This window comes from Taudactylus pleione, unplaced genomic scaffold, assembly GCF_031769625.1.
Source record: "Taudactylus pleione unplaced genomic scaffold, aTauple2 ptg000086l, whole genome shotgun sequence".
Lineage (NCBI taxonomy): Eukaryota > Metazoa > Chordata > Amphibia > Anura > Myobatrachidae > Taudactylus > Taudactylus pleione.
In genome coordinates, this window is record NW_028284488.1 from 1229866 (window position 1) to 1248670 (window position 18805).

The 18805-nt window shown below is 41.0% G+C and overlaps 1 protein-coding gene across 2 annotated transcripts in view; it reads left to right on the plus strand.

The window, feature by feature from the left end:
* Positions 1-672: 672 nt before the first annotated feature.
* The window catches only part of PRRT4 (proline rich transmembrane protein 4), a 41223-nt gene continuing 23090 nt past the window's right edge, over positions 673-18805 (plus strand). Inside the window, exons 1-2 of one of the 2 annotated variants that reach the window (XM_088468861.1) lie at positions 673-796; positions 8993-9951. In XM_088468861.1, the coding sequence (XP_088324987.1) occupies positions 9069-9951 (883 nt within the window). In that variant the 5' untranslated portion in view covers positions 673-796; positions 8993-9068. Of the gene's footprint in view, positions 797-1415; positions 1458-8992; positions 9952-18805 lie in introns of those variants that run through there. The other variant, XM_088468863.1, reaches the window with a different exon arrangement.

The window sequence follows — 18805 nt, forward strand, 5'->3', positions numbered from 1 at the left end:
GCTATTTAACCCTTGCACAACTACAGCTACTTACTAAAATATAGAAAATCTGGTCCCTGTGCCCACTTTACCACCCTATTTCATGCCCAAAGCTTTGTTGGGCAAGGCCAATTGCAAGTGGATCATATGTAAGTGACCCCCCTATGTGGATTCCAAGTGTCACATTTGTTTCCCAAAGCTATTTAACCCTTGCACTACTCAAATATAGAAAATCTGGTCCCTGTGCCCACTTTACCACCCTATTTCATGCCCAAAAGCTTTGTGAGCCAAGCAAAATACAATTGAAATTTGTGTAATAGATACCATATTTTGTTTATTCAATGTAAGCTTAGTGATTCTAATTGATAAAAAGCTATTAATGTAACATGTTCTGAATAAGAAGCTGGAAAATGAATAAGAAGCTGAAGCTCGAATAAGAAGTGAATATGAAGCTGGCCGAATAAGAGGGTAACTTCAGCCTCGTATATCATTTGTGTTTCAATGGACAATAGATAATCTTACAATTATATATATATATATATATATATATATATATATATATATATATATAATTTCATCTCAATATATGAATCAAACAGAGAGGGAGAGCTTGGGCAGTAAGATATTGTACTGTGGAGGGGAGGGGAGGGGAGGAGGAGGAGGAGGGATGATGGGAGGAGGTATGGGGGAGGGAGAAGCACGGAGATGGATCTGGTTTAGTAATGGAAATTATTAGCGTGTGAAGCTGTAAGGTTGCACACAGTGTGGGAAGAGGGATCAGGAAGACGCAGGACGCTCTCACCATGGATGTGAAGGAGTAAGTGATGCAGGATCCTTCATGACCTGTGTAGAAATGACTGTAACATTGGTGCTCTCTGCATATAAATGCACTCACACTGCTGTGCCTGCTACACATCACTAGGAATGGGTGATCGCTGTTACTACGACTCACTTATTATATGCTGCATAGACGCACACACATCTTACACACATGCATCTCTGCATTTACGAATGGTGAATAACATTATACTCTGCAACTGTTCAGTTACAACATGCCCTAAATGAACTGTGTTTTCTCTTCATCAGTATTGCAGCTCCTAGATGCACATTGCTGTGCCACAATTGTGTGTATGGCCGATTTGTACTGCTCTGTCTCTCAGATGCAAACTGTTTAATGTGTACAAATAGTTAAACACTGATGCATTACTGGTGGGCACTATTCCTTCATTTTAATGAATGTATAATTTTGTTAAGGTATAGTTTGCCATCTTGTCCAAATGTATTGATTTTATAGATATGTTGCTGCATAATAAACGCCAATATAATATATAATTCACATAATTTAACCATAATTGGCACCAATCTCGCACACAAATGCAGTTTTAGTGGTGATTACTAGGATGGTGTTAAAATGCAGAGAAATTCTAGGTTGGGATCACATCTCCATTGCATTGGAATGAGACTGACATCACCATGAAGTGGGTAATGACTGAGCTGGTAAATGTTATAATGCCAAGCATGTTATTGCTTACTGTTAGAGAGAGGAACCTATTAGGTCCATACAGTATGACTGTGATTGTTATAGTTGCTGGACTAGAGCAAACCCCATTCAACATAAGTTTTGGCAACATTGCTTCTTTCTAATGAAGATAATGTTTATGCATCAATGTTGCCTTAAATTCCTAATTTGTTTTTCGCTTTTGCCAAAGACCACATCATATGTAATTGAGTACAAGGCTATTAATGGGAGAATTTTCAGCGAATTCAGTATAGATTGTAAGCGCCTAGGAGCAGGGTCCTCCTCCCCACTATCTCCCAGCCTTCTTCTCTAGCACTTCTATGACAGCCTTCACCTTCCCAGCTGTATTGTGTATGGAGAATTGTGTTGCTAATTGTTACTTGTGCTCTGTTTTATAATTTGGTTACTGTAATTTAATGTTCTGTGTACCCTTTACTGTATGTACGGTGCTGCGGACCACTTGTGGCGCCCTATAAATAAAATGTAATAATAAATAATATACAATTAGTTATTTCTGTAGTAGTTGCAGCCATCATCACCAACATGATTTTTCTTTTCAATTGGGTGGTAAATTTGATCCATTGACTTGTGGGATTGTGCATACCCCATGTAAAACCAAGACTGGTACACACTGGAGTGACGGGCATTTGTTCTGACATCGAAATTAATGCCCTTGAACGAGGATTGACCGCACACACTTGAATGAGCTAATGAACACTGTTCCGTCCATTAACATAGCATGGATCGCTAGCGATATAGCTAAGTTTGATGTGCAGTAAATCAAAACTAGCGACAGTCGCTAGCGACTGCAGGAGCGAGCAATTGCCTGCGCACACTGAGCGATGTAGGCGATTTGTTGTTACAAAACGGCAAATCAGCTTGACATTGCTCCAAAGTGTACCCAGCTTTAGTTTCTGAATACTGAGGTCATCTGTTCAATTCCTAACCAAGGCATTATCAGTGTGTAGTTTGTATGCTCTCTCCATGACTGCATGGGTTTTCTCCAGGTGCCCTGGTAATGCATTTATGTACATTTGATGGGAAATAGTTTGTAAGCTCCACTGGGACCATGGTCTGGTGTGAATGACTGAAATTATTCTCTGTAAAGCGCTGTGTAATGTGTATAGGTAAATGCGGGTATGACTACCTGACAGTGAAAAGACTGAACGATATTGTTATCGTTGAGTCGTTCACTACACTGCAGGGTGCCCACACTGAACGATATGTCGTTCAGTGCAGGCACAATCAATCATCTGCAAACATGCTAAACCTGACGATATCGTCAGGTTGACCAGCATGTTTGAACGATGATAGATGTCTAAAAGTCCAAATTTTCAAACGATTATCGAACGATTTTATCGTCTTTGTAATTGATATTGGTGAATACTGCACAAGTGGCGGGTGTTGCAGACACTGGATCATTGTAGATCTCTAGCTGGGTTGGCATTTTTCACTGCTCTAGCAAATAGTCATTGAGTTCTTTTTTTAAAATTGTACTTCACAAAAAAGTGTTTTACTTGCAGAGACTGACTGAGACCCCATGGGGTTCTAGGCACGGTACTGTTTGGGCCTCCTTTCAACCCTCTGTTAATACCACACATATGAAAGGATAGAGTAATCCAAGGCCTTGAGTAGCCAATGGGCCCAAGTGGCAGCTTTAGTTGTCTAGTGAATGATTTGTCTATGTTACTATGACATGTATAATAGGTTAGCTATGTTAAAAAGCAAAAACAAATGTATAGTGCTTTTCTTCTGCGTATTCTCTTGTGGCTTCTGCATAGTATCCAGACAACCATCAGGCTTGCATATAGCATGTTCCAGTTAAAAGTGTAGACAAGACCTTGTACTTAGTCCTTGCTTTAAAAAAAGCGTTGGAAGCACGTTCATTGACAGATCTCCAAGCTTCTCTGCAGTATAGTCGGCTATGTACTTAATGACTCTTCCCTTAGATCTTCATTGTATTTTCCTGAGCCTTAATGCTTCTGAATGCTGCAGGATCATTAAAGGCGGATGTTTGTGTACAGAGCTTTTGTCTTATATTCTTTTTTTTTTTTTTTTTTGGAATGACAATGTCAAAGTGCATTTAAAAGGCTTGAAGAAGGCACATTCAAGACCTAAATAAACTCACATTTGAATGGGAGGCCTTAAGCTTGTTTGCTCAATAAGCTAAAAAAAAAATCCTATATCTTAGCTACTGTATGCATTCATCTGTTGTTCTAATTTTTTACTAATATCTGTATGTAACAAAATTGCTAAATAAAGCAAAACATATTAGTAATCTAAAGGGGTTGGCTTAAATAGATCTACTATTAACATGTAATGTACAGTATATGTAAACATTTCAGGTATTTGCCAAGACTGAAGATATTTCATATAAAAGTTGTAATGGTCAAGGAATTATTTTTGGTTTTGTTTGTTCCAAATTAACAGCATGTGTGTTACTTGTGCACAAAATGGCAATGCACATCATGTTGCTGTGTGCAATGAACTCCCAGACCGCCTTTCCCCAGTAAAAACTTACCTTTAATTCGCAAATCCCTGCTGCAGATACCTGCAGTGCTAAAAGGTTAACCATCAGCGAGACGTATCTCCCAACTGTCCAGGAATCCGGAAAAAAGGTCAGTCCCCACAGTCTAAATTGGCACAGTTAAAATACATGATAAACACAATTCCACCCTATCTGCGTGCAGTTTGTATGTAACGCCATGTGTTTGTGTGAGTTTCCTCTCACACTCCAAAGACTGGCAAGTTAATTGGTGCACAAACTGTGCACTATAATGTCAGAAACGACCAGCGATGCGCGCTCCCTCTGGTCGCTTCCGACATCAATCATCGCCTGATGATGAATGGGAGAGTGCGAAAGGGGTAGGGTAGTGTGCGTGTATCTGAGATGTGGGGGATGTGTAGGGTGGTTGGGGAGGGGGGGGGAGGAGAGAGAGTGCTGCACCTGAAGTGAGAGTACCGATTCCTACCTGAGAGAAGAGTTGTTTGAAGGGTGGGTAAGGTGCGCTCTCTGGTTGTGCGGGGTGTGAAGGTGGTTGTCTATGTTCAGTGTAATGTATATGCGTAAATGAGTGACTGATGATGAGGTGTAGGGTCAAATATTTTAATAAGTAGGCACATCTCATCGTCAGTCTCTCATTTATACATATTCGTAGGTATCACTGTGATACTTAACAAAATATGCTGCTAGTATTAAGGTCCGTCAAGCTTCCCTGGGGCAGAGGCAGATATGAATACATAAATATTCTCTGTAAAGTGCTGCGTAATATGTAGGCTCTATATACATATGTTAACAATATGGTACAAGCTACATTTTTACATTAATTTGTTTTTCGAGTTTAGTTCTACACATTGGGCCACTTTGTTTTCATGAAATGAAGGGGTAAGTTGTGTTGTATTAGACACAACATGCTACACCTGTGATCGTCTATAGTCAACACATTGTCCAGGAATTAAATATTTAATTTAAAGAAAAATGTGCCTCAGAACCACAATAATATGTTAAAATTGCTCCTAAAAAAACAAAACAAAGCTAAAATAACAACAGCTAGATTTCTGTAGTCACACACTTACTGCAGTGGTGGAAATGCTTTCAGACAAATGGTTGTTTGGTAAATATGTTGAATGAAAACTGAGAGATGAGAGTTTCTATTATAAGGAAATAGCAGTGCATTACAAATGTTGACACTAAGACAAAGTCTCTGAAGACTTCAGTCCTTGTTGACCAGAGGCTATATTATTGCAGTAAGTAGCAGCAGCAGCAGAAAGCCTGCTGAGGTCTATTTACTAACCAGGTGCAGTGCAGAATGAGATCTGACTCATTTAGAAAAACCAATTACAAACCTTGCTGTAAATGAACATCCCCCCCTCCCCCTTCTGCCTACTTTATACAATTATTATTTTTTGTCCTTCTGCTTTTCATAAAATAAATTCAAATGAGAATGATTCATTGCACTGATCGAGAAATACAACCCACACAGCTATTTGTTTTGTGTTACATTGCATGTAACAGGTAGGCGGTATGATACCATACATGAAGCATGCTTTCACCCACAGAGTATGTCATATAGCAGGAGTCATAGAAAACATTAAAGCACTCTCTGTGTCACCTAACAAGGGTATTCATTCCATTATCTATGATTTAAGAATGTTGCAAACAATGGTCTTGTACTTGGCAATGATTGGTTTGCATTGATTTCTGTGAATGTTTTACATCCAATCAAGTACACAAAAAAAGCAAGGGGGCAGTGGTGAATATCTGATTTGAAATGGAACCAGATCTCTTCAATACACATTTCCTTTAAAACCTGACATTCAGTGGTCTTTGAGCATTTCTGCAAACTGATGCCAGGGGGTTGTGAAACCAGCAAGCGTCTCCTGGCAAGGACCCTTAAAAAGGATTATATCAAAAGCTCAGAGGAATTGGCTGGAAAAATTTACAGACAAAACGGAGAGAATTGGGAAAAATAATATAAAAGAGGCAATAAAACTATAAGGACATGAAAGGGGACATATGATGATTTGATAGAGACAACATCAAAAAAATCAAATGATTTCAGATCCTGCTAAAAACAAAAAAAAGAAAAGGTAGGTAATGACACAAAAGGTATAATAGGTTAGACCCAGACTAGGAGCATAATACATTAACATTGTTACACCTTACCGAGGATTACTGGGAATGCTTGTTGTGTACCTTGATTTGCTTGTTCATATATTTTTATAGTCTATTTCTTTTGACAATTAGAGACCGTATAGGAAAATGCTTTGTTCTTGTACAGGTTGAGTCTCCCATATATAAAAAATGCTTGGGACCAGGGGCATTTTCGATAACGGAATATTCCATATTTTGGAATATTTGCATATAATAATGAAATATCTTGGGAATGGGTCCCCAATATACACACAGAATGCATTTATGTCTTATATACACCTTATACACACAGCCTGCAGGTAATTTTATACAATATTTTCAATAATTTTGTGGCTCAAGCAAAGTTTGTGTACAGAAATGAAATTAATTTATGTTTCATATACACCTTATACACACAGCCTGAAGGTAATTTTATATGTTTCTAACAATTTGTGCCTTAGACAAAGTTTTTGTGTACATTGAACCATCAAAAATCAAAGGTTTCATTATCTCAGTTATGCCAAAATTATTCCGTATTTCGGAATATTTGGGTATGGTAGACTCAAACTGTATATATGTAAAATAGCAGCAAACCTTACACACTTAGAAAACTAAGTTGGTAGTCTCACTTTAAAAACATGAAACTACTCAAAAAAACAAAACAAAACCTATAACAACTGTGCATTGTACTATTAGTGACCAGAGGTTTATAAGGGGGAGTGAACAAGTGGAGATTTTGCCTATAGCAACTAATCAGCTCACACATAACATTTTATAGAATTTACTTGATAATTGCTAGCTAGAAGCTGATTGGTTGCTATAGCCAATTTTCTACTTGTCCACTTCTCTACTCTTCAAAAGGTTTAATATATTTCACCTAAAAGAGCAGTATTTAATTGGGGAAAATGCCTATAAATAGTATTGAATGTTGTTATTAGTGTCGTGAGGCTCGTCGAGAAGTTCAAATGTAATATTTCATATAAACTGTGAAATGTTTGTGTGTGTGTACATTTGCTCAGACACAGGCTTCTCTCTAGCAGGAATCTGGTGCCCTGGTCAGACTGCTGGCTGGGAGATAACAGTGGAATTCTCTTCTGATCTCTGGAGTACACATTAAAAGCACCTGCAGCCCAAAGTATGCACTGCTAGATAAGGCAACACTTCCTGAACTCCAATACAATTATGTTAGGACAAATGCATTTTTAGTTTCTAGATCTACTCTTTTATATTTTCAATAGAGTAAACCAGAGGTTCCCAAACTCCGCCATTACAGTCCAGGTTTTAAGGATATCCATGCTTGAGAACAGGTGACTTCATTAGTATCTCAGTCAATTTGATTTAACTGTCTGGGCTCAAGCATGGATATCCTTTAAAACATGGACTGTAATGGTGGAGTTTGGGAACCTCTGGAGTAAGCTATTTTTTAGTAAGAATTGCTGACCTGATCCTTCTACTATCTGCATCAGCCCTTCCTTACACTTCCCTATGCAGTATGGTGGGAAGGTCACTGACTGCTCTTCCTTACACTGCCCTATGCAGTATGGTGGGAAGGTCACTGACTGCTCTTCCTTACACTGCCCTATGCAGTATAGTGGCGAGGTCACTGTGGCGGCCCTTCCTTACACTGCCTTATGCAGCATGGTGGGGAAGTCACTGTGGCGGCCCTTCCTTACACTGCCCTATGCAGCATGGTGGGGAAGGTCACTGTGATGGCCCTTCCTTCCACTGCCTTATGCAGCATGGTGGGGAAGTCACTGTGGCGGCCCTTCCTTAAACTGCCTTATGCAGCATGGTGGGGAAGTCACTGTGGCGGCCCTTCCTTACACTGCCCTATGCAGCATGGTGTGGAAGGTCACTGTGGCGGCCCTTCCTTACACTGCCCTATGCAGCATGGTGTGGAAGGTCACTGTGGCGGCCCTTCCTTACACTGCCCTATGCAGCATGGTGGGGAAGGTCACTGTGGCGGCCCTTCCTTACACTGCCCTATGCAGCATGGTGGGGAAGGTCACTGTGGCGGCCCTTCCTTACACTGCCCTATGCAGCATGGTGGGGAAGGTCACTGTGGCGGCCCTTCCTTACACTGCCCTATGCAGCATGGTGTGGAAGGTCACTGTGGCGGCCCTTCCTTACACTGCCCTATGCAGCATGGTGTGGAAGGTCACTGTGGCGGCCCTTCCTTACACTGCCCTATGCAGCATGGTGGGGAAGGTCACTGTGGCGGCCCTTCCTTACACTGCCCTATGCAGCATGGTGGGGAAGGTCACTGTGGCGGCCCTTCCTTACACTGCCCTATGCAGCATGGTGGGGAAGGTCACTGTGGCGGCCCTTCCTTACACTGCCCTATGCAGCATGGTGGGGAAGGTCACTGTGGCGGCCCTGCCTTGCACTGCCTTATGCAGCATGGTGGGGAGGTCACTGTGGCGGCCCTTCCTTACACTGCCCTATGCAGCATGGTGGGGAGGTCACTGTGGCGGCCCTTCCTTACACTGCCCTATGCAGCATGGTGGGAAGGTCACTGTAATGGTGTGAATGATTACAGATTGTTCTCAACCTGTCTGCAAATTACCCCAGCCTTAGTTACGTTTTTCCAGGGGCGTCTGGAGTTGGACCCCTAAATATAGTACTGCTGTGTTTCTTTTTTTTCTTTGAAATAAAAATGAACAACCCAGAACATTCTTACTTTAACATGCCAAATGCTCTAATTTTATATACTTAACATCTTTTCTAAATTGCCCTTATTAATTGTTTATATTTAGAAGTCGTAAATGCAACAAACTTTCATTTCAGAACAAGCACGCTAATAAATGGCCCTCCTCCATATTTTTATTTACAATATTAAAATGCATTTTCTTGTCTCCTAGCTTGTACTGGCAGAGAAGAATCAGCCCTCGGTGACATTCTGTTTATCGATTAGATGTTGATACAAGAGGACACATCATGGGTTCAACATACTGGACATCATTAAACCTCATGGTCTTGGCTTGTCTACACATGAGCCTCCAGGAGGCAGCACCAACTGAGAATCTGCAATGGGCAGATAACAAGTTTATTGCACCACATTCTGTCTCCACAACAGGTCTTGTGCTAGAGACAGAGTATTCTCCTACACTGCCATCTGCATGGCTTCATAACAATGAAGCACCACTGTTGGATGAAAGCCAAACAGACATGCCTGTGTTACCTGATACATCCAATACAGTGTCCACTATAGGACCAGACCAGCTGCAGATTGATATGTTGTTTCTTGACAAGAACTGGGTAGAGCATGACCATGGACCGACAGTCACTGCCAATTATGAACTAACTGACCAACATCTGACCAAGGTTGCGATTGCAGAACCTCCAACTGTGCCTCTTATGACGGACTCTCATTTATCAACATCTCAATGGCCTGCAATCTCTACACCATTCTCTAGATCTCTGTTTACCACTGCCTTTAAGTCTTCATTAGAACCTACTCATGAGGAAGAATCCAACTTGAACAAAACATCCTACCCTTTTCTTAAAGGGGATGGTATACAGCCCGTACACACAACGGCTTTAAACAGGTTGTCTCTTCAAGATGTTATTTCTGCTGTCCCTTCACTGCCATATACCTTGGAGCAAACAGTCACTGACTACCAGACACCTGAAGATAATCACACTGAGATATTGTCCTTTTTGGGCAGTGGAAAAGAGAATAACACCAGTGAAATGTTGGTCACTGCAGATACCCCAGTGGTTCCAGAAAAACTTTTGGAAAATTCATCAGAGAAAAACCAGTATCAGGCAAATGAGGAAATATCCAGTTTACCATCAGCAATGGCGGAAAATAGCACTGGTAAGTGTAATGGGGGATTTACACAAATATGGCTCAGGTTTGATTAGGGGACTGTGACCAAAGTATAATGCTGTCTTTGCACTAGAAGTTTAGATCTGGCTGTAGCTATACATTTAGTTGTAATAATACAAATCACTGTACTCTAAATATTTGCTGGGATTATATTAATGATGAATATTTTCATTTATTTATTATTATTATTATTATTATTATTATTATTATTACTGTTTTTTACTATAATGTAAACCCATGACTCGGCACACCCCTCTGTAAATTATCTGCTCCACAAAACCATGATGAAGGCAGTAGGGAATACTTGAAAATTATTTAGCTGCCTATTCTTATTCTGACATTAAGGATATTACTAATTTGGAAAAGCCACACAAGTATACAATAAAAGCAGCTTGCGTACATTGATGCTGCGTAGTAATTTACAGAAATTGTTTGTGTATGTATATATGTATGTGTGTGTGTATATGTATATGTGTGTGTATATATATATGTGTGTGTGTGTGTGTGTGTGTGTGTGTGTATATATATATATATATATATATATATATATATATATTTTTTTTTTTAGTTATTTTTTTTTTTAAATATGTTTATTGGAATGTCAAGCATGTACATATTAAGTACACAGGGATTTTTAAAAATTGTAGATAGTATGGATCTGAGTCGGAAGCATCTGTGACTGCCTCTTCATTTGGCAGCGGCAGAACACTTCCGTATTCTAATGCGAGAATCCGCTCATGTATACATGTGGAAGCCACTCTGTGTGAGTAGAGCTGGTGCAACACAGACTGTAAATTGCAGAGGTTTACTGTGCATAAACAATGGACTAATTCAGTGGAATATATCCTTACTTTTTAACTTTTCCTCAACTGATGCCTAGGTGACCAATAAACCTAACATCTCCCTGCGCTTCTAGCCTTGCGAGAAATCTTCTCTTTATGTACACAGCCTACTTGGGTTATATACACAGATGGATTTTCTGCACAATGTGTGAATAGTGGTGCCTATTGCTGCTAGGTTTACATGAGGAGGTATACAATGTTTGAGTGGGGGAGGTTTGGCTTACACAGTTACTGAATTGTATACATAATCTCTGCAGGTGTATATAAGGGGTCTAGCTGCACAGACTGTATAGGAAGATGCCGGCACTAGGTCTGGATCACATCTGTCTAGTAGTGTCTTGAGGGTTTTTAGTCTACGTTACATAATACATTAATATACTGCAGACCTTGCAGTACAATATGTGACAGATAATGGTCCTGTTTCTGCGTTATTTATGTATACTTTTTGGTGTGGCAATTGTGTATGTGAGCAGGACTTCATAGGCTACTATTTTATTATAACTATGCTTATTATGCAGTATGTTTCAGTTGTAAAGCACAACAGAATGTGCTGATGCTATATAAATGTTAATCTACATATATTCAAGTGTATTTATTAACTGTAGAATTTACTATGTAAAGCCAGTCTGTATTTGTGTTTCACACAGCTAGTATCGCAGTGCAGTGTTGTATGTTTGCAGAGAAAGCTGGCTCTCCAATTGTACTATCCCAGTGATGTAAGCCCCAGTGTTAGCTCTGCATTAGCATTGACACAGCTGTTGCTATGATGCTGTAGAATTGGTATAATATAACTCATACTTAGAAGCAGACAAGTCCTTCTCTCCGCTCATCTGTATTCTGCCCAGGTAGTGACATATTACCCAGCATCCTTTAAATCTACAGCTGTCATCTCATTGAGAATTCTGCAGACACCTACTGTATTTACCGCTGTAACTGCCAAACACTGCAGAAGTCTGTACTGATACCTCTTTGAAGGGAATTATGTTTAAAAATAATCAAAATAAAGATGTTTAACTTGGTGCTTGATATTTTTCTCATTATATTATGTGTTGCATATTTATAATTTTAGAAGATGAAAACCTCTCCTTGTTGACAATAGAACATTTTTTTTTTTTTTTTTAGTTTCACCCTAAATATTAAAGGGTTACCTCTGATGATCCTGCAGGCAGTAAGATCCACATGGTGAAGTCTGTTTAACAAGTATTGTGGATGTACCATTGCATTACCTGTTATGTTATTACAATCTCAGGATGAGCATAGCAGATTAAAATCCTTTATATACTCTTTATTATTTGAATAAAGCATGTTTTTGAATATCTATATATTCTTTTTTTTTTAGCATGTGCCAATGGGACAATCAATCAGTATGTTTGGCCATTTCAGCCACACCTGTTGATAACGTTTGCATAAAATAACTCCTATAGCCATGCAATGTCCGTAGTCAAACATTACCAGTAGAGAAGGGGTTGTACTGATTCTCAATGTGGCATGGTCATAGGATGCCATCTTTACAACAAGTCAGTTAATCAAATATATGCCCTGCTAGAGCTGTCCCTGTCATCTGTAAATGCTGTTATTCAGAGCCATAACGGGGCACAATTGCACCCTGTGCTGGCCCCGCCCACTATGCTTGCGATGCCATGATATCACGTGCATGATGTCGCACAGTGGTGGCGTGACTGGCAGCTCTGGTAAGTGCAGTGCTGACCGGGAGTCCTAAGGCTGCATCTATGCAGTGGCACCGGTTGCCCTTAGCTAGTTATGGCCTTGCTGTTATTATGAAGTAGAACTGTCTAGGAGGAACAGCATTGCTGCCACAAAGCTGAGAACCTGACTGCCCAGTGCTTGAAGTGCATGGCATATAAAAATCATCTGTCCTCTGATACAACACTCAAAGTGCCCCTAGAATCAACATCCACATAAGAACTGTTTGTTGGGCGTTTCATGGATTGAGTTTCCATGGCCCAAGTGGCCACACAAAGGGTCTCATTCAGACCCGGTCGCAAGCGCTGAGCGCTCGCAACCGGGTCTATGTTGACCCACTGGGCATGCGCACGTCGGAGCCGCCTCCGACGTGCGCATGCGCGAGATCCGACTAGCGATGGGCGCTCCATCGCTACGGGTCTCGCACCAAAGGGGGCGAGCTGTCGATGTTGAATGACAGCTCGCCCCGTTTGGGAGGCGGGCAGCGGGGGTGGCCGGCCAAACGGAGGTGTTCCCGACGGAACGCTTGCCGTTTGGGGGCGGCCCCACTGACATCAGCAATGATCAGAGCAGGGAGCTCCCTGGGGCTTGCGCTTGCCGAGACCCAACCTTAGGGTCTCGTCGCAAGTCCCGATGGTCTTGACCATCGCGACCATCACCCTGGTCGGTCTCTAAGCTGTGGGTGGTAACTCACAGCTTAGCTAGCGACCAGTAGGCTGCATTTCAAGATGCAAGCGGCCGCCCACATTCAGAGCGACCGCTTGCATCTAACGACTGGGTCTGAATAAGGGCCAAAATCTTCAGGATAACACGTATAATGCCAAACATCAGCTAGAGTGGTGTAAAGCATGTCATCATTTATGGAGTGATGAATCGCACTTCACCATCTGTCAGTCTAACTGATGAATTTGGGTATGGCAGAAGTAGAATGCTTCCTGACCATGCTTACAGCCGACTGTAAGTTTGGTAGAGTAGGATTAATGCTCTGGAGAACTTGTTCGTGGTGTGGTCTAGGTTCCTTAATTTCAGTGAAGGGAGATAAAGCTACTGCATTCTAGATAATTGTGTGCTTCCGAATTTGTGGCAACTGTCTGGGAAGGCCATTTCCTTATTCAGAATAGCCATGCCCCCGCACATAAATTGCGATCCATCAAAAAATGGTTTGACATATATGGTGTGGAAGAGCTTTACTGGCCTGTTCTGAATCAATGAACTGAAATGAATTGAAATGCCAACTACGAGCCAGGCCTTATTATCCTTCATCAGTGGGCAACCTCAGTAATGATCTTGTGGCCGAATGGGTGCAGATCGACACGATCATGTTCCAAAATCTAGTGGAAAGATTTCACAAAAGCATGAAGGCTGTTCTAGCAGGGGGGGAGCAACTAAATATTAATGCCCATGGTTTTGGAATTAAGTGTTCAGGTGACCATTTAATTTTGGTCCTGGAGCGGAATGCAATGCACTGCGTTTCTCACTACAGGCTGCACGGGATTGGTATGAATGACCGCTGGAAGTGAGCCCGGCAGTTCAAATCCCGATGCCTGCAGCCCGAACAGCTCAGATCCCGACGGAGGTAAGTATACCACCTGACCCTCCCCTCTCTCCCCCCTAACCCTCCTTTTAGGGGTGCCTAACCCTAACCTCCCCCCTGGGGTGCCTAAACCTAACCCTCCCAGGGGGGTGCCTAACCCTAACCCTCCAAAGGGGGTGCCTAACCGTAAGTCCCCCTGGGAGCCGCTCAACCTTACCCTCCCCCCCATGGCTGTCCGCTCGCAACGCCCGGCTTACATTCGTTTGATATGCCGGGCGTCGGGATTTCGGCAGGTGGATAATGATAGGCGTCAGGATTTCAACACCTTTCATTAATCCCCTGCCGGGATTTTACAGTTGGGAAGCCGGCGGTCGGGATTTTGACCGCCGGCTTCTTGACTACATCCCGGCTGCACTGTCCACCTTCAGTCAATAGTAATAAATGACGTGGTACAGTCCAGAACATGTGCAAACACATTTAAGTAAGCGGTGGACACTAGTTGCATAGGAGACCTTGAAATTCATCACTTATTATATCTATATTAAAGAAAGACCAGAATGTAACCCAGACACTTTTTCCAAAATATATATTTCTGCTGCGTCCAAAATTAGAAACACAACACCAGATGCTTGAAGTCAAATTAAAATACTTGTGAATTGATTATTTAAATAAATGACTTGAAAATACTTACAATTATATTAGTTTGTCAGCAGATCAAATATCATTTGCTTAGTTTAATTACATTTCTAGATCTTTAATAGAGTTTTGATTCAAGGGAGCTAAGGAAATCAAAGGACTTATTCTCTGTTAATCTGTCACTGCCACAAAGTGACATACACAGGACAGATCTATGTGACCCATTGATCTGACCTTCCTTTTGTAGCCTGACAATGACACTAGCAGAAGGGATCTCATGTTCTTATTTGTTTATTTGTTAACATTTACTTGGAAAGCGCCAGCAAATTCCATTGTGCTTTTACAATTGACATTAAACTGTACAGAAGAGTATTAGCTCAGGTAATATGGACGGAGGTATCTACAGATAGGTATTCTGTAAACGGGGATGAAAGGAATGCAATGTTTTACAGTTCTGGGAACATATGGTCTGGGGGATGTAGTCTATGCCTGGGTGAAGCTATGTGCCCTGTAGGTCTAAATAAAGAATGGTCCGGCTAGTTTCCTGGGGGGGGAAGGTGGAAGGAATGGAAGTCAATTTACATCAGAGCAAATTCAGACACCTTTACCTTGGGGGATAGTAAATAAACAAAGGAAAGTGGGTGGTCAACCAGATTTTGGGACAGAATAGGATTGTGTGTACTAATTATAGATGGAAGTAAACCGGTTAAATTATGGGATTTGTTATAGACCCATTGTTGTTCCACAGCACTTAATCATTGTGTTTGAAGCAGTGCTCTTTTCAGTTCCTTCTCGTTTAGAATAATTTTATCTCCAAGCTCTGACCTTTTTAAAATGTAATTTTGTAATTTTTAACCAACCTAGCTCAGCACCTATCTTGCATGATCATGCTGTAATTGGATTTGATGGCGTAAACATGTGATCACATCAGATCAGCATTTGAGGTCACCAGTTCAGCAGAATGAGTGGGCTCCTGGCATCGAGGCCAATTTTGGTCTTGCTGTTTGTTGTAAACAACCAGAGCTGTGGTTGTTTTGGCCAATTGCAAACACCTTGGCATGTGCATGGCACTGGAATATGAGACTGTACCTTTAGTCATATAATGATTAAAACTAAATTTATATTTTTTATTCCACCTTTCTCTTAAGTTATATATACCAGGGCCCCCTTTTAGCCATGTGTTTGGGGTTCAATAATTCCTGTCATGTTAAGACTTTTTCCCAGTAGTAAAAAGGAGTCCTCTCTTGGCTTCTTTAATATATTCAGGCTTCTCCCTCTCCTAGCCATATCATATGATGCACAATGGCTTGCCCTAATTACTTAATTACTTGTTTACCTCTGTAATACCTAGGCTGAATGAAGTGATGATAAACATCAAGCTTCTTACCAACTGGCCAAAGTTTGTGAAATAGTTGCAGACAATTGTGAACCAAATGAAGTGGGTCATGTTGGTGAAGGTCTGGCTATGATGATTGGATGTTTACTCTAACATGTACTATGTATAATTCTATCCCTAACATATTGAGCCAGGCAAAGATGTGTGTTTAATTTCCCTTCTCTCTCTAGTGATCTTTCTTTGTAGAAAATCTCAGAAATCTCCTCTCCTTTCATGCTCATCTGTGTCCCATTCCCTGCTTCTTGCAACCTCTCATTACTGTTCAGCTCCATTCTTTTCTCCTCCTCCTCCTTCCCCTGTTTGTGCAGAAGAATTTTTTTTCTTTTACATATTCCACTACGAGGGCCAAGAAATAGAACACATTAATAAATTGTATATTTTCCAGAGGTTCAGCAATGGAACCACATGCTGCATTTTACAGAGTAAGGATTTTTGAATTAGAAATTGCAGATGGCTGGTGATTTGTTTATGAAGGTGGGAATGAAATAAAGATAACATAACTGAAGTATTTTAAATGTTTGGGTGCCCATACACAGTGCAATATGATTTACGGTAATTGGACTGATGACACAATATGAAGACTGAGAGGATCATTATTGTACATAGTGAAAAGTGCAGTTGGAAGGCGCCCATAATGCGGCCACATGGCTGATTTTGTAACCTGTGTGGTCAAATTGAATAATAATGCTATTATTTGCCCCTTGTGTTGAGCAGCACGATCATTCTGTGCTTGGTCAGTTTAAGATGACCTAGAGAGTCACTGCAGAGGAAGCTTAGACTAGGCTGTGACAAATAATGGCAGATGAAAACTTTCCCTGATTATGGAAGGGGTGCTGTGCAGTATTTCATGCAGTACAGATATAAATTTGATATAGTGGTTGGGAATGGAAAGGTGAGTTCCCAGGTGTAAGAAACAGCAGTGTGTGTAGACTAATGCTAGCAATGATTCCATTGTACAAAGGATTATATTCCAGCAAGACACTGGCCCAAAGCATACCTTACAACAAAATCCACATTGGAGTGTATTCTATACTGAAAAAAAAAAAAATCAATATCCTGGAGTCATTCACCATAAAAACTAGCCTTTAATCTCACAAGGAATCAATGGAATGATTTTAAAATGGTTCTCTACCAATGGTCCCTATGCAGCCTGATGGAGCCTGAGAAATACTGCAGTGCAGAATAGATTAAAATTGCAATATCCAGATGCAAACGCTGGTAGCAACTAACCTAAGTAGACCTATAGCTGTATTGCAGCCAAAGGTGCTTCTACCAAGTATGGTAATGAGATGGGGAGGGAGGAGGCTTAAGTCATATTTTTTTTATAGTTATTACACTGCAGTAAATTGTAATCTAATGATGTTTGTGGATTATAGATGCCATGTGGATTAACCCCATCTTTGCATTGATCCCATGGCTAAATACAAGTTAGGAGTGGAGCTATTGATTTAAGTTCTTGAAGAAGGGAATGAAAGTAGATTATATAATGATATTATAGAGCGCAAAGACCAGTTTGTAAGTGGTTTAAGACAGGAAATATCTGGCATGGATAAACAGTGCAATATGGAAAGCCGTAGAAACAATATTCTGGGTATCCCAAACCCAAGGGTACACAGATTAGAAAGTAAAAATGGTGTTGGATCTGGGTGCTGAGTATTAGAAAGATGTATACTTCCCTGGAGAATGGTCTCCTCGCGGAGACAGCAATGGTGTGAATCCAATCTATAAAAAACAAGAGAAAAGTCAGAAACCACAATGGTGCCTTGCATAACATCACATATTTTATTAAATAAGTTATAACCTGAGCTCATAAGAGCAAATGTAAAAGAGCATAAAGCTAAAGCATATGGCACTAAAATGCATAATACAAACAAAATGGACCTGTACCAATTGTACAAATAGCGTGGGTGTCCATGAAGAGCACCTCCTGGATGTACTCTAGATGTCTAACTCACGATTCTGCAGGGGTCCAAATGAAGGTAGATGCATACAGATAGAATGCCCTTGACACGCTTAGAACAGCAACAGGGCTCTTTTTGAAGATAGTGTGTGCATCCATGTGAAGGGAGTCCTTTTATATGGCACAGCAGGGACATAATGTGACCGGAAGTTGACTTCCGGTTTGTGCCAACAAAGTGACAGCCACGATGTAACAAGGTGCTCTATGTCTCTGTCCTTCCAAGTTCTCTTACATTTTTTTTATGAGTTGAAAATATTATGTGAGAAACGGAGCAATTGGGAGTCTAGATGAAGTGTTCAGACAGAGTGTGCCAGCAGGCTGCTTTTATAATATTTCTTAGGTGCTCACTCATTTGTTTTGCGTGCCCTATATAGATCAGGCCACAATCACATTCTATAAAGGTGGGTACACACATAGCATATATATCTGCAGATTGAGTGATCTGTAGATATATCTGTAGATGATGTTCGTTTGTATTCACTGAACGACCATCATTTTGCAGGCAGCCGTGGGTCCCGCTGGCCGGGGGCATGTCCGCACCCAGCGGTTGCATGTGTACGGGTAATCGGCTGATCACCCATACACACTTGCCAATGTCTGCAGATATATCTTTCCGTTGGTTGTGCAGCACAGCCAACACGATATGTCTGTGAACGACATATCGTGGCCGACGGGCACCAGATATATTGGCCGATCAATTGATTGGCCAATATATCTGTCAGTGTGTACCCAGCTTAAGACAGACAACATTGATAGTGTGACAGGTGATC